Genomic DNA, 15,727 nt, shown 5'->3' with positions numbered 1-15,727 from the left:
CATGGACTTCAGCTCGTTCCTAATGTTGTGGATTTTGACTGCCCCCTACGTTCTTGGCATATGCTTGTCTATCTCCCTTTCCTTCTTCAACACAAAACCTCTCAGTAGCCATGCTCACTATGATGGTTGTCATAGTCCACAGGCTCTTCTCTGCATCCCCCTTTGCCGTTGCTTCCAGCGCTGTGTCTACATCCTCATCAAACTTCGGCCACTATGATGTTTTACAGGCTTGTGGCCACTTGATCCTCCTTTTCTCGGAGTGCCTGCTCAAAGAGAATGTTTGCGTCACATAGAGGCTCTGGGCTCTGTGGGGTGCTTCGGGGCCCCGCTCCTCCTCTGTCTCATCAGGTGCTTGACTGTGCATTGTGGTGCTTGCAGTCGCTCCTTGCATTTCATCCTTGACTGGTGAATCTTTAGCCCTCTCTCATTCTTGCAGATTTTGCCTCTCTGCTCATCGTCATTTGTCCGTCGCCGTTTGTCATTACCCTAGCATCCGTCCGAATGGGGTTCTCACCCGCCCCCCCTTCGGCCTCCCCTGGGGGTATAACTCCTTTGCTCATTTGATCTGTCATAGCTTGCTTTGGGTCCTCCTTCACAGAAGGTGCAGGATAGGGGTGCTTGCCTATGCCGCCCCGGTTGCCGTCTTTCCAAGCTGTCGTCTGTCTCCAGCTGTCACCAAAGGTCCAGCTCTGTTTCACTGAGGAAACAAATCAGTTTGCTTGTTGCCAATTTTAACAGCACATTTGTTATTTGTGTTCATTGACATTTATTTGTTTGTTTGTTTATTTATTTATTTATTTATTATTGTTGGTTTTTTTTACATAATATGCTTTACCACAGACGCCCATTTCAATTAGTTTATAGAAGGGTAAAGATGTGGTCTGATGTGCGGTAATCTTTGAGAAATCCAATTTGGTGGACTCTGGATGTTGTGTTCATCAATGAAGTGCATTAGTCTGATGTTTATAATACTGCAGAATACTTTTCCTAAGTTACTGTTAACACAGATTACTCTATAATTATTTGGGTCAAATTTGTCACCGTTTTTGTAAATTGGTGTGATCAAACCCCAGGCCTTTCTGGGTTTTAGATTGTTTATTTTTTCAAGTAATTATTTTTCTTTAATTTGCGGTGTCACGTGCATTCTGATAGTCTTTAATTACTGATGATTAATTAATGATAATTATGGTGATGATTATTCAAATGATAGTGTTTTCCCATAATGAAGGTGTATCATTTGGTTGTCTGGGTCACAATGTTTCTGATTGGATAGCGTAAGTCTTTCCTTAGATTTTTACCCTTTTTGTCAAACCATTTGTAGTAATTTATTTTTATTTATTTTTTATTTTTTGGTTTGCTCTTTTTCTTTAAATCTGTCAATTCTGCTGATTTATCAAATATGGTATTTATGTTCTCAACTGGCAAATTACATCTTCATTATTAGGAGGAATGATATCCATAACAATTTGTCCAGGAGTGACTGGATTTGTTGGCTGCTAATTGCCTTTTGTTAGTTTTCCATGCTGTCTGTACTCCATCCATAGGATTTAGGAGTAGGGTGTAGCTTATTGGGCTGGTTTACCTCATGATTGGGTTGTGTTTTCCTCAGATAGGCGCTTATTTTACTGTGATCTGAGAAAGTTGTTAAGGGGCTGACTGTGAATGCTCTAAGAGACAAGATTGAGGGCAGAAATAAAATGGTCGAATGTGCTTCTGCCAAGAGATGAGCTGTCGGTATACCTTCCACGAGAGTCCCCTCTTAACCTACCATTGACAATGTACAGACCAGGCATACGACAGAGTTGCAGGAGCTGTGTCCTATTTGTTTTGGTCAGTTTGTCATAGTTGTTTCTGGTGGGGGATGTGGGGAGGGGAAGGTTGTTTGCTGTCTAGTACACGTTTATCCCCATGAGTGTCAATGATGTCTGGTTTGTCTGCTGTTCTAGTATTAAGGTCGCCACAGACCAGGACATTTCCTCAGTTCCACTGGTTAATCTCCCCCTCTAGAATTGAGAAACTTTCATCATTGAAATAGGGGGAATGTATATAGGGCAAAGAAAGCATCTTTATCAGTTGAAGTCAACTGCTGTTTAATTTTTAGCCAGATATCGAATTTTCCCTTTTTTTTTTATTAATTCTATTGAATGGGTTATTGTATATTTGTACAAATTGATCACTCCCCGAGTCCCTGCCCTGTATAACTTATTTCATTTTGGTAGATAATATGATAATTTCTCTATAACCTTGTGAACAACCAGTGGAAACATCACATTTACACCATGTTTTCTGAAGGACAACAATATCTACGTCATGTATCTCCTTCAGGAACTCTGGGTTTCTGCTCTTCAAGCAAAAAGCAAGGGACCGAAGCTCCTGTACGGTCCAACAAGCGGTAGAAAATTATTTCATGATTAATTCTTTCCATTTCAAATGAGAAACTCCCACAAGAAAAGAAACATTGACCAAAACAGGAACTATTATCGTAGCTCACCAGGTGCCCATTAAGTGAGGGGGAGGAGGGGGCTACACCTGGCCTGGGGGAGATCTGAAGCTGGGGTGGTTGTTGTGGGCATTGAGGCTGGCGGTGCTGCGGCTGGTTGTACTGCGGCCGTGGGTGGGGAGTCCAGGGTGTTGATCGAGGGTGGCGTCGCTGCTCTGCTGTTCTTGGGTGGAGGGCTTGGTTGTGGTTCAGAGCGACTTCCTTTAGGGTCTTGGCGAAGGTGGGGACTGTCTGCTTGTAGAAGTGGACATGGTCATACAGGCAGTTCAAGTCCAGGGTTGGATGGTGTACCATGTCAACTGGAGGAGGAGTGGGGGAGGTAGGCTGGACTATAGAAGGGGTGTGGAAGGCAGACCTGCCAACCTGCACGCATTTTGTGTATCAACCACGCAATTCTTGGTCAAAATACGCAGGTACGAAATGCCAACTGAAATTACGTTAAAAAAATAAATAAATAAGGTTGTAGTTTATTGTAGTTTAATAAAGGAAATCAATCAATACAAAATAATACCGTACATTTATTTGGTATTTAAACTACCCCTGGGATTGGGCCAGATACTACGACCTGTGGTTCTGTAAGCCCTCTCCTCTCACTCACTCAACATCCATTGATACGCAGTGCACTGAGTGATGCTGCATTGCTGAGGTAAAATGGGAAGTGGGGGAGTAATAATTACAAAAATGTCACTGTTGACATATAAAAAGCTGATAAGAAATGCACCGATGAATTTCAGCTTAATTGGCTATGACTGGTGACCGGCCGATCAGATATATTTTCAGATTCTGTACCTGTCAATTGTACACACCCGGTACTGTACTCGTAAAAATGCTCCGATACTCAAACCTGATACCAACGTAATGTAACATAACTATGTAGTTGACGCTAAATAAAGACAGCGGAAAAGTGAAAATGTTGACTGTTTGGAGGTACTTAAAGGTAAACTAAGATTGGATGTGCACTCACTGTGCAACAAACTGGATGAACTTATATTGAACCTTTTTGCTCATTACATGTAAATTGTTTTGCTAACATTAGCCAAAACTTTGATAATCAGTTATTTATTTATCAAATAAAACACAATCAAATGGCAATTTCAGCATTCAAATAGTAATATAAATGTTTTTAATATTTGGATTATATCCAAATTTTGTTCCTGCAGCCCTAGTGACTAGCCGTTTAGTATCAGATATATCCGATTCTGTTACGGTCAAACTTACACACCGATACAGTGCTCATGTACTCACGCTCCACTTTTGATGAAAGGTTTGAATCTTTTTTGAGAGTTTTGTTCTTGACGAGTCACTCCGTAAAGCTAGTCGTTTGATTGACACTGCCTGCTCAGCTAACGCCACAAATAGAATCAAATTTTATGGGAAACACTGGTGTCTCATCAATATTTAATTGAATCGTGATTCTTTGTCTCCAAAGAAACAGGAGATTCTGCTCACTACCCAGCCTTAGCTGTCTGTACGTTTTTTTGGACATTTTGTTTCATAGATTTTGTCCTTTACTTTTGGACAATAGATTTATAATGAAGCAATGGCTGTAGGGTTAAACCTCCGACTGACTCATTTACTCTGACAGTATGTACATCGTTATAGAAGAAACCGTGTAGGAATTACAGCCTTTTTCTAAATTTAATCAGCATAGTTGTTCAATAGTTCATTCACAAGATAGCTGAAGAGTCTACAGTTGATTCTTGGTGGGGCATTTGTGAGTTGGTTGCTGCTGTCTCTCAACATGAGGACAAAAAAAGTAACAATCACAGTAAAGCGGATCCTTGTGAAGCTGAAAAGTTTAGATGGGCGGGGCAAATCTGAGACACTGCCAGGGATACGGCATGTCAAAATCTACTATTGTCTAAGTGAAGTGGCAATAAAAATGACGGCGCTGCTTTGATTTGTGTGAGAGAACCCCTTTTTAAATAACCAAACAACCCACGAACACACTCCAGGATGTGGACCTATATTTTTATCAGATCAAAATAAGGAGAAGGTTGTACTTACATTACCTCACATTGTACACTCCTAGTAAGCCTCAACAACAAAATTACCAGATTGTTATTTGACCAAAGGTGCAAGAAAAACTGTAAAGCTTTTACGGTAAGCTTTTAAGGTTTGGTCATGTATCGCTGCCAGAAGGACACAGACAACAAACACACTGCAAGAGCAACAAAATATTTGTTCAGAGCCAGAAATTAGAATGTTCTCGGCTAAATTTATCACCTGACCTGAATCTAATTTAGTATCATTTTCCCCTGCTGAAGACCAGACTGAAGGCAAGAATACCCCTAAAACTCACCAGGGAATACTGGGGTGCAGACTTCAGATAATCATTGGAAACAGTATAATAATGTATTTTCAACCAATATATATGATAACTTAGGTTATTATTAACGCAAGGTTTGTGACCCAGTTTCTACTTATGGACAGGTTGTATTAATGTTGAATACATTGACAGATGTACATTACCCGTAAGAATTGGTCTCCATATTTTTGCTCAATCACCCTACTTGCATTACTCTCTGGCATCTTGTGACTGTTCTTCCACCGTCCAGGTGGAGGTGTGGGACCTGGAGGTCTTGAGGGACAACAGCAGCTGGCCCGTAGATGCCTCTGAGCTGAAGGACGGCCTCATCACAGTCAAGGGACACACTCAGGTGACCCCACTGACCTTGGCCTCCTAGATAGCAACTGCTTCCTGATCTTCTTCTACATGACTTAAGTGAAAATGAATCCCTATAATTTGCTTTGTGTTGTTTATTTATAAGTCTTTATGAGGTTTTTTTGTTGTTTCGCCTCCAGCGAGTCAGTGAAGGTGCACTGTCTCCGGACGGCACAGTCCTTGCCACAGCGAGCCACGATGGATACGTCAAGTTCTGGCAGATTTACATTGAGGGTGGGCAGGACCAGCCCAGGTAATTATTATGGACTATGTACTAAATACATGCTCATGTCTTTTTTGTAATTCTCGAAGACATGAACTAGAAAGCAGAGAGATATGGCATTGATAGAGTAATTTTCCGTATACCATTCTGTTTCTCTTATTTCTTTCTTTCTCCCTCCCATTTTCTTTCCGTTTCCACTTTGTGCAGGTGTCTCCATGAATGGCTGCCACACGGGGGGCGTCCTCTCTCCTGCCTCCTGTTCTGTGACAACCACAAGAAACAGGACCCCGAGTGAGTGCACACATACACGGAGCTCTAGGTGTATAGAATCCAGTTTATGTGACCTGAGGTGACTAATGCTCTTTGATTTCTGTCGCTGTCAACCTCTTCCTCCCCCTGCTCCTCTCTGCTCATAGTGTTCCATTTTGGCGGTTCTTGATAACTGGGGCCGATCACAACCAGGAGCTGAAGATGTGGTGCACAGTCTCCTGGACCTGCTTACAGACCATTAGGTAGCTATAGTGTCCTCTTAACCCAACAGGGCATCCTTTCTCAAATTGGGTGAAATGAATGCGATTCTTTGACCATAGAATGCTCCGTTCCGGGCCTTAAATTCATTGCTTTAATTAAAAAAAAATAATAATAATAATTAAAAAAAAAGTATTTTCCTCTGGTGAATTTTTATCTGGATTCTCATACTTGCTTACTAATGTGATTGTTTTACTTGCATAAACTGAAAGACAATGATCGAAGGCTGAATACACCCTCTTCTGCTTTCTGACAACTCCTAGGTTTTCCCCAGACCCGTTCAACTTGTCTGTTCTGCCCAGCCTGAAAGCCAGTCTGGACCTCTCTGCCGAGTGTCTCATTCTCAGCGACGTTCAGAGGAAGGTTGGTTCAATATCGCATCCATTTGATCTGTTTCATGTGTTGGCTCATTGACCAAGACCAAGAATAAGATAAGATGGTACTTTATGAATGGCCACACCAATACAAGCAAAGCAATTGGATCTCAAAACTGCCATTCACTCTCATTCTTTTGATTGGATTTACATACACCGATCAGCCACAACATTAAAACCACTGACAGGCAAAGTGAATAACATTATTCATCACGTTCCAATAGCACCTATAAATGGGATATATAAGGCAGCAAGTGAACAGTCAGTACTTGAAGTTGATGTGTTGGAAGCAGGAAAAATGAGCAATCGTAAGGATCTAAGCAACGTTGACAATGGGCCAAATTTTGATGGCTAGTCGACTGGGTCAGAGCATCTCCAAAGCGGCAGGTCTTGTTGGGTGTTTCCAGAATGCAGTGGTAGGCACAAGGACAACCTATGAACCGGTTACTGGTTCAAGGGCACCCATAGACTTATTGATGCGTGTGTGTGGATCGAAGTCGAGCCCGTCTGGCTTTATCCCACATAAGAGATACTGTAGCACAAATTGCAGAAATAAAGTTATTGCTGGCTATGATAGAAAGGTGTCAGAACACACAGTGCATCACAGCTTGCTCAGATGGGACTGCGTAGCTGCAGACCAGTCAGAGTGCCCATGTTGACCCCTGTCCACCGCTGAAAGCACCTACAATGGGCACGTGAGAATCAGAACTGGACCATCGAGCAATGGAAGAAGGTGGCCTGGTCTTATGAATCTTATTTTCTTCAACATCATGTGGATGGCCGGGGTTAGGGTCCGATCCAGTTGAGCATCTGTGGGATGTTCAAGAACAACAAGCCCGATCCATGGGGGCCCCAGCTCGCTAACGTCTTGGTGCCAGATACCGCAAGACACCTTCAGAGGTCTTGTGGAGTATATGCCTTGACAGCTCAGAGCTGTTTTGGTAGTAGAAGGGGGAGCTACACAATATTAGGAGTAGTTATTAGTGGTGGTTTTAATATGTATGTTGTATATTATTCCAACTATGGCTCAACTTATGTCATTCCTCTAAAATTTCTTGAAAGTGAAATGTGTTTAACTTTTTCCTCCCAATTTGCTATAAAAATTTAAATCACTTACCCTGTTACCTACCCACAGGTCCTCTACGTGATGGAGCTCCACCAGGACCAGGAGAAAGGCCAGGCCAGCTTCACGGCTGTTTCAGAGTTCCTGCTCACCCATCCAGTGCTCAGCTTCGGGGTGCAGGAAGTTTCCCACAGCCGACAGCGACACACAGAGGTTCTTCCTGCAGAGGAGGAGAGTGAGAGCATGACAACAGGTAGGCACACACACATGTGGGTAACTATAAATAACAATAACTGAGAAATGTTCAATAACAGTCCACACAAAATCCTGACAAAAAGAAAATAAGGTGACCAGGGCTCGACAGGGCTTGTCTTATGGAATTTTGTAGGGCAAGTGGAAGAGAAATTGACTTGGCTCATCTTACAAGTTACAAGTCATAAACAGAAAAAGACTGTGTCCGAATGCATCTCCGATTCTCAAACCCGATACCAACGTGTGTAGTTGAGGGTCAAAAAATGTCGGCTGTTTGGAGGTACTTCAAGGTTAAAAAAAAAATACAACAGAATGCAAGCTCTGCTCAGCCAAGACAATATTCCAAAATTGGGGCAAACTGCGTTGCATATCTATCTCTGTTACTTCAGCAGAGCATTTTCTCTGGTGCAAGAGCTCGCTTATTATGAAAAGTTTGACTCTTTATTTTTAATTTTAATTTTTTTTTTGAGACTTGGTTCTTGACGAGTCATTCAGTAAAAGGAGTCATTCGATTTGATTCAGTTGGTTTAATGCATGTTGAGGGAAGCAGGACTTCCAGTGAACGAGAGTGAAAAGAGTCAGCCATTTATTTGTTTGTTTGTCTCTTTGTTTATATATTTATTTATTTGCAATTATTGAGATTTATTATGCCATGGCAAGTACCATATAAATATAATAGAAAGGTATAGTTTCACTTCAAAGTGAAAGAGACTTTCATTAGATGTTTGAACTGGACATTTCAATGTTAGTTAGTCAAGTGAGTTACAGGTTGAATTATACTGAAACTTGGCTTGATGATGGCGGATCTCCAGTGCATACCTGCATACCTTAATTCAATGAGGATGATGACTTTGATGAAAGAGAAGGCCACAAAAATGATATCCGTGCATTTCCACCATACTCTCACTTAGCCAATTATAGCTACTAATTTAATGAAAAGAACAAAATAATTACCGGTAATCAGAGTTTACTATACCAACATTTCTATTTTTCATATTCAAATCATTTGATTATTTATTTAATGAGCTTAACACGAAACAAAACATCCATATTCCTGAGTGATAAACCATTATTTCAGTGCATTGGTGTCTTAAAAATCGTCATTCAATCATCATTCAATAATGGTACGAAAGTTAACACCATTACTAAGTGGAACAACTTCATGTTTGTTCCACAACTTCATTTTCATGTTTGTTGTGCATTTCTACTCTGCCCTCAAATAAGCGTGCATTTATCGCAAAAGCCGTTGATCCTCACCCACATGTGGGTCAGTATAAACTTCTGTCTTTAACGAGATACTTGTGGCCTCTCCTGCTGGCGTACAATAGACTGAATTTCATTGTTGATGATTGTGGCTCTAATTTGCATGAGCTGGTACAGAGTTTCATCTCTCAGTCTTTCTCTTTTTTGACTTGATTTGCCTTTTTGTTGAGAAGCTGCTCTCGTAGGTGGAAGTGCTCCCAAACATGCTGGCCATTGAGAGTGCAAAATACCTGAGGGGTGGGAAAACGGGGTTGGTCACTGACAGCCGCAGAGAGGGGGTCAGATAATAACGCAATTCCGTATAAATTTTGAAAGCAGTTCTTGATATGCTGCTGCAGTGTTTCTATGTCAGCTCTGTACTTGAGAAATATCTTCTCGCATTCGGGGACATCTTTGCACGTCTCTTCACAGGCGGGAAAGTGTGCCAAATTTGGATGGGCGGATGAAAATCCTTTGAACAGAGCAAGTTTACGCTGAAATGCGTTCATGTGTGCATAGAGATCTGACACAATTTGGCCTCTTCCCTACAACTGCATATTACGCAAGGAATCCGCAAGGAGGGCCATGTCACAGAGAAAATCAAGAAAACCTGAGTTTACCGCGGTAAGCACTTGTATCACATTGAATGATGCCCTCCAAGAACACTGGGATTTCAGTGCGCAGTGCAAAAAACCTCTTCAAGCACTTCCCATGGCTCAACCATTTGATCTCAGTGTGCATCCGTAAATCCTGATAAGAGACACTAATTTTATCCAAAAAGGCTCCAAACTTCCTATGATTGAGGGATCTGTTCCCTCCTGGAATGAGATTGGTAACCTAACCAATAACCTAACCTGTCACTAAATCCATAACATGGCTGAACTTCATTATCTTGGCACAGGTGGCCTCCTGTTAGATCAAGATGAAATAGGATTTAGCCGAAGATAAAAAATTCTCACGAAGAATACCTACGTTCATAACCATATATGTGACCCCCGCGTAGGGTTAACATTTCAAAAATTTCCATTTTGTTCTGTCACATAATATGAAAGTGTAGAATCAGAGCTTCAAAACAAGGTTGCACTTGGAGAAATCAAGCAAATATTTTGGAAGCTATGACTTATTAAAGATTATGATTTTGAAAACCGAAGTTCTGAGAAATCAGCCTTTAAAGTTTTAGAAGCATTTCTAGACTTTTTCAGCTCAAAATAAACATGTAGAAACAATCAGTGCTTTCAATGCTTCCATTTGGATAGTGTTGTACTCGTTGAATGAGATAATGTTGAATGTGTTTTTCTGAAATAATATTTGAACCATTAATTTATAACATAATATTGGAAAATGCATAATTCAAATTAATCCTTTAATTTTAAGTTAATTTTTTTTTCATTCTAAGTTCATGCTCTTTATACTAACATGACCCCGCTATTGTTTTTTAGCTTCTAAACATTCCTGCCTTTATTTTATAACAATGATAGTTTTTAAGAAAGTGGCCCATTTCAGATCCCAGACATGAAAACCACCAGAAAACAAATCAAACTAAAAACAAATTGCCAAAATGCAAATGGCAGTGTCCTCCCAGCCGTCAGCGCAACATCATTTATCATACCAAGAGGATGCGGTGTAGTGTTTGATGAATTGATACACTTTATGACCTTATTCTATCAAAATGGTTTGACATTCTGACATCACACGGAATATTGAAGGATGATCTTAATCTGCATGTTTGCTGTTTGCACCAAAGGGAACTGTAAGATCACTGTTTGTTCAACAACTTGTTGCTGAGTTCTGAACTAATGCTGATGGAGCACTTAGCCTCGACTTTTTAATTTGTTATATTTAGAAATCAAACTCAAAGTGCCTTACATAAAATATATAAAAAGGAAAGAGCATAGAAAATAAAGAAATAAAAAAAATATATAAAACGCATAACAATAAAGTCAGTGTTTTAAGTTATGTTTGCGTGTAAAAGAATACATTCTTTTGGATACTATAAATGATACTATTTGCTTATATTAATTATTATGCCTTTAATAAACAACATATATTAAAACATATTTTTGATATTTGTGTCATTGATAAAGCATTTAAATGGAAAATCCTACATTGAACTTGTCTACTGTATATTTAGCCCTCTTGTGGTGATGTACTGTTATTTGTTTCAAGATAAGTTAGCTCTAAAGATAAAGCAGCTCTTAAGAACTACAAAATGGCTCAAAAAAAAAATTCCAATAGTCACATGGAATTTCGCATTGAGGTCCGTCAAAATAAAAATAAAATAGCGAAGGCAGGTCACCTAGGAGCTCATCTGAACATTAATTGGTATCACAATGCATTGCCTTTTGTTATATAGAATCTAAATTAATATGAAAGTGATCTGTTGAGGTGAAAACATTACATATAGATACGTAAATAAAATTCAGAAATTGAATAATTTGTATGTTGACACTATTTGGATGCTTTCAACTGTTTGTTCGTCTTTCGAATTTTGCTTTCGGAAAACAACATGAAAAAAGTACATTATTGTCATTTTAACCCAGACAAGTGAAAGGTAAATTTACTTGTCCAAAGGACAAGTGCCTCAAAAAGTTAATGTTGAGCCCCGGTGACACATTTGGTCTTAGTGGACAAACCTTTTTTTTTTTACATAAGCTACTTGGTATCAATTAGATAAATTACGCATTGCCTCATGTGTACCTTGTTTGTGTGTTTACTTTCAGAAGGCAACCAAGGAACCCTGGAGTCCAAGTCTGGGATTCAGATCAAACTCTACTGCGTCCACACTAAGTGAGTTCCGAGAATAGGTTCCGTTCATAAAGCTAATAACAGTACAATTTCCTGATAATCCGACGTAAAAAAAAATGAATACATCCTTTGACTTTCTCCTATAACGTGTGTGTGTTTGACCAGGTCTCTGCAGGATGTCCAGATCTGGTTCCAACCCAACCTTGGTTCTAACCCGGCCCTATTTCTACCCCATTCAGATTCCCAGGATGGCTTTGGTAAGTTGTCATAGAGCCTGTTTTTTTACAGGGTTTACAAGTTGGCAAAATTACATTGTTATTTAGCTGATGCTTTTGTCCAAAGCCACTTGAAATAAGTACATTTTGTCATAGTATCAAACCACTATATATCATAGTCATAGCCAGCTAAACCTTCTAGAGGAACAAGCTGCACTAGAAGAGTTAGAGATTATTAAACATTTTAATTTAAATGTTGAACTGAAGTTGTTAACCTATAACTGCTACTCATTCTCCAACTAATTTCTTGCTGCTGACTTCTGGAGTCTGAATCATCAAATGGAAATTGCTCTCACTTGTGCCTCCAGCGGGTTTCTCAGACCACTTGACGGACCAGAGCTCCGACAAGGAGTCAGGGAGCGGATCCCAGACCGACTTGAGGAAGATCCCATCTCTACCCGCTCCCACCGACTTCCTTTCTGCTTCGGGTGCAGGCAGCGGGCCAATGCCCAAGCTCATGACCCCCGACGCCTTTATGACCCCCAGCGCTTCGGTATGGAAACACCATCCTTGTTAAAAAAAAAAAAATGTTGGGCAAAAAAAAGATGTAGCAATAAAGACAATTCTCCCCAGCATGCATAACATTTGCCACTGTGCTTCAAATGGGTTGTTGTCAGTAGCTTGGCAACAGCACTTGCAGCAATTAGTGTTTTCCTCCCACATGCCTGAAGAGCTTGCACATTAGTGCTGACACTCAACATGTTGTGGTATCTGGAGCTCCAAGATATTTCTTAGGGAGGATCTCAATCTGGCTAATATCGTGCTGAAACCATGTGTGGTGAAGCGCTGAGAGAGCACAGCACAAAGAAAGACACTGGTGTCACTAAATGTTTGCGTAGCCCCTGTGGTATAACCCCTTCTGAACAAGCCCCTAAATATGTTCCAATCAAATGATGTTTTCTCGTCCAGGTCCCAGCCTCGCCTGGCAGCAGTGCCAGCAGTCGGACCATTGTGACGGCCATTAGCAGCAACTCCACGGACTCCACAAGCAGGTGGGAGACAATAAACGAAAAAAAATATTTCATCATATTTGCATGCAATCTGAATATGTCGCTCAAACAAAGGTGCTCTGGTTCTTGTGTTTTACTTCAGCGTTGGGATTCTAAACATTTGAGCTGTTTGGATGATGTTGATGTTTTTAAATGGCTGTAGATCAGCAAGCTTTTGGTATGCTTTGTCCTCCCGTTGCATAGACAGAATTTACAGATTTAAAGACATGTCTGTGCATTGTCTAGCTTTTGACATGATTTATGTCTTGACTTTATTAGTTGATTCAGGCCAACAGTGAGGAATAAGCAGTCATATAATAGTTATTATTTTTGTGGATGGCCCCTATCCGGAAGCTGGGTTTGAATATTTCTGTCTGGGTGTGCAGAGCTGTAGAGGATGTGAGTCAGAGCCCCATCAGAGCAGAAAACAACAATAGCAGCAGCAGCAGCAGCAGCCTGGTGCTCTCCACCTCCAGCAGCAGCCCCAGAGCCGCCTCCATCCTGCTGCCTGGGTTGGAGAACCTTCCGGTAGGACCACGCCCCCACACCACTATCTCAAACACTAACCAAGGATCACCGCCTGCAGTGATCATTTGCCATTCAAATAAGTAAAAGAAACATCACAATCTTCATGACATATGATACCCCACCTTTTTTGATTCCCCTTAGATGTCCTTATTCTTGATTTTCCTAAATCCAGTTCTATCTGCTTGCAGGTTCTGGCCCCTGCCAGCGGTCCACTCTTGCTAGACGGTGCTCAGGTGTTGGACGCGCCACTCCTGCCGCCTCAGGCGTCGCCGACCAGGGAGCGCTCCCCCGATGTCATCTCCTCGGCCTCCACGGCCCTGTCGCAGGACATGCCAGAGATCGCCTCCCAGACGCTGCTACTGCAGCGCGGCCTGCTCTCCAACCCCGAGGTCCTGCAGCCCGACAGCATGGCGTCGGCGGCCTCCGCCCTGCACCTCCTGTCATCCCCCCGTGGAGCCAACAACACCAGGTAGGAATGGGGGACACAGTGGATGCTTTATAAATGGATATATTTTCAGAACATCTGCACTGGGTTTATTGTTTTGGTTAATAAGCAGCTTGTCCAATTAATGGAGGGTTGCAGATTAATTAACTTGAATAAACGAAAGTGAGACAGGAATCTGCAGGCGTGGATACTATAAAGATTATTTCATGCTATTGATTAAGTATTGCATTTCTGCAATAGTTGACTATTTCGTGATTCAAGATTATTTCAATTTTCATTTGCCTTAGTGAGCATGAGAATGAAAGAAATTAACTCAAAATTAAAGGATTAATTTGAATTATGCATTTTCCAATATTCTTTTGTAAATTAATGGTTCAGATGTTATTTCAGAAAAACACATTCAGCGTTATCTCATTCAATGAGTACAACTATCCAAATGGAAGCGCTGAAAGCACTTATTGGTTCTACATGTTTATTTTGAGCTGAAAAAGTCTGGAATTGCTTACTAACTAAAACTTTAAAGGCTGATTTCCCAGAACTTCGGTTTTCAAATTCATAATCTTTAATAAGTCATAGCTTCCAAATATTTGCTTGATTCCTTCAAGTGCAACCTTGTTTTGAAGCTCTGATTCTACACTTTCATATTATGTGAAAAAAACAAAGTTGGAAATATGTGGTTATGAATCTGGGTATTCTTTGTGAGAATTTTTATCTTAATCTCTCTATTTTATCTCTAAATCCCATTTCATTTTGATCTAACAGGCTCTTCAGCCATGTTATGGATTGAGTGACCAATGTTTCCAATCTCATTCGAGGGGAGAAATAATATAATTTTTCTTCAAACAGAAAATACAAATTATGACCCATATTTCTATGCACATCAAGACAGTATTGAGTCTAGACAGTATTAAAAAAAAAAAAAGAAAATAGGAAAAAATATATATATAAACCAGTGTTTCTCCAGTGTTGGCCACCAGGCCAACAACAACCCCCACCAGCCCAAAATTAGTATTTCTTTAATGCCAAATATAACGGCACTGGCCCCCGAAAAAAATAATAAAGGTTTTGGTCTTTTTTTTATTGGAATTTACAGTCCATTTATACTATTTAAACACAAACTAGGGATGATAAAATGTGCCGACTAAACGACTGTCTGCATGTTCTCCGTGTCAACAGTACAATCATTTTTTACCTAATTTTTTATTTATTTTGTAATGGCCTATTCAAAATGTCAAAACAAAATGAAAAACTAACTGTACAGTTTTGCAAATGGGACAAGAATCAGTGTACACCTGCACTGCCACAGTGTGCGCTGTGGGAGTTTCACTTTCTCATTTTGCATGCTTGAAAATGGTAACTGCAAGATTCGTAGGGTCTCACGAAACCCTGTGGCACAATGAAAGTGATGAAAGATCTCATGAATCGGAATGAAAGATCCACCTGCAGGCCAAGGTTTTCCAATGACAGTAGCTACCACTAGCTCCAAAAGTTGCTAAAAGTCGCCAGATGAAGTCATGCACTCATTTGCATGTTGATGAAGTCATCACACATTAATTTGCATGAAGCTTAGTTGTTGTGTCATTCACCTTAAGCTATTTAAAAGGTAGATAGATAAATGTTAAGCCAAATAATCACAAATTCACTAAAGGGACATATATTTTAAGTAGAAGTAAAAAAATAAAAAATCTACAAAGTGTTGGAGAAGATCAAAGATCACTATTTAAATATTTATAAGATCAAACAAACTATTTACATATTTACGAGCTATAGGAACACCTTAATCCAGTGATCCGGAGAGAAAAGTTTGAACAAACTATTTACATATCACAAAATATTTCTCTATATTGAGGTTTTTTTTTTAATTTCCTTTATTAGTCAGTTTGCATAACAACAACAGG

The 15,727-nt window shown here is 40.2% G+C and overlaps 1 protein-coding gene across 1 annotated transcript in view; it reads left to right on the top strand.

The window, feature by feature from the left end:
• edc4 (enhancer of mRNA decapping 4) overlaps positions 1-15,727 on the top strand; it is a gene marked incomplete at its 3' end in the record, with an annotated part of 53,072 nt that overhangs the window by 12,403 nt on the left and 24,942 nt on the right. Inside the window, exons 7-18 of the mRNA XM_080001989.1 lie at positions 5,059-5,160; positions 5,306-5,418; positions 5,596-5,679; positions 5,805-5,900; positions 6,180-6,279; positions 7,426-7,606; positions 11,568-11,634; positions 11,758-11,849; positions 12,176-12,360; positions 12,777-12,859; positions 13,243-13,384; positions 13,573-13,853. Of these exons, the coding sequence (XP_079858115.1) occupies positions 5,059-5,160; positions 5,306-5,418; positions 5,596-5,679; positions 5,805-5,900; positions 6,180-6,279; positions 7,426-7,606; positions 11,568-11,634; positions 11,758-11,849; positions 12,176-12,360; positions 12,777-12,859; positions 13,243-13,384; positions 13,573-13,853 (1,526 nt within the window). The remainder of the gene's footprint in view (positions 1-5,058; positions 5,161-5,305; positions 5,419-5,595; positions 5,680-5,804; positions 5,901-6,179; positions 6,280-7,425; positions 7,607-11,567; positions 11,635-11,757; positions 11,850-12,175; positions 12,361-12,776; positions 12,860-13,242; positions 13,385-13,572; positions 13,854-15,727) is intronic.

Source organism: Zeus faber, assembly GCF_960531495.2.
Source record: "Zeus faber genome assembly, chromosome: 6".
Lineage (NCBI taxonomy): Eukaryota > Metazoa > Chordata > Actinopteri > Zeiformes > Zeidae > Zeus > Zeus faber.
Note: the sequence above shows the minus strand (reverse complement) of the source record. Positions and strands in the feature narration are given on the sequence as shown.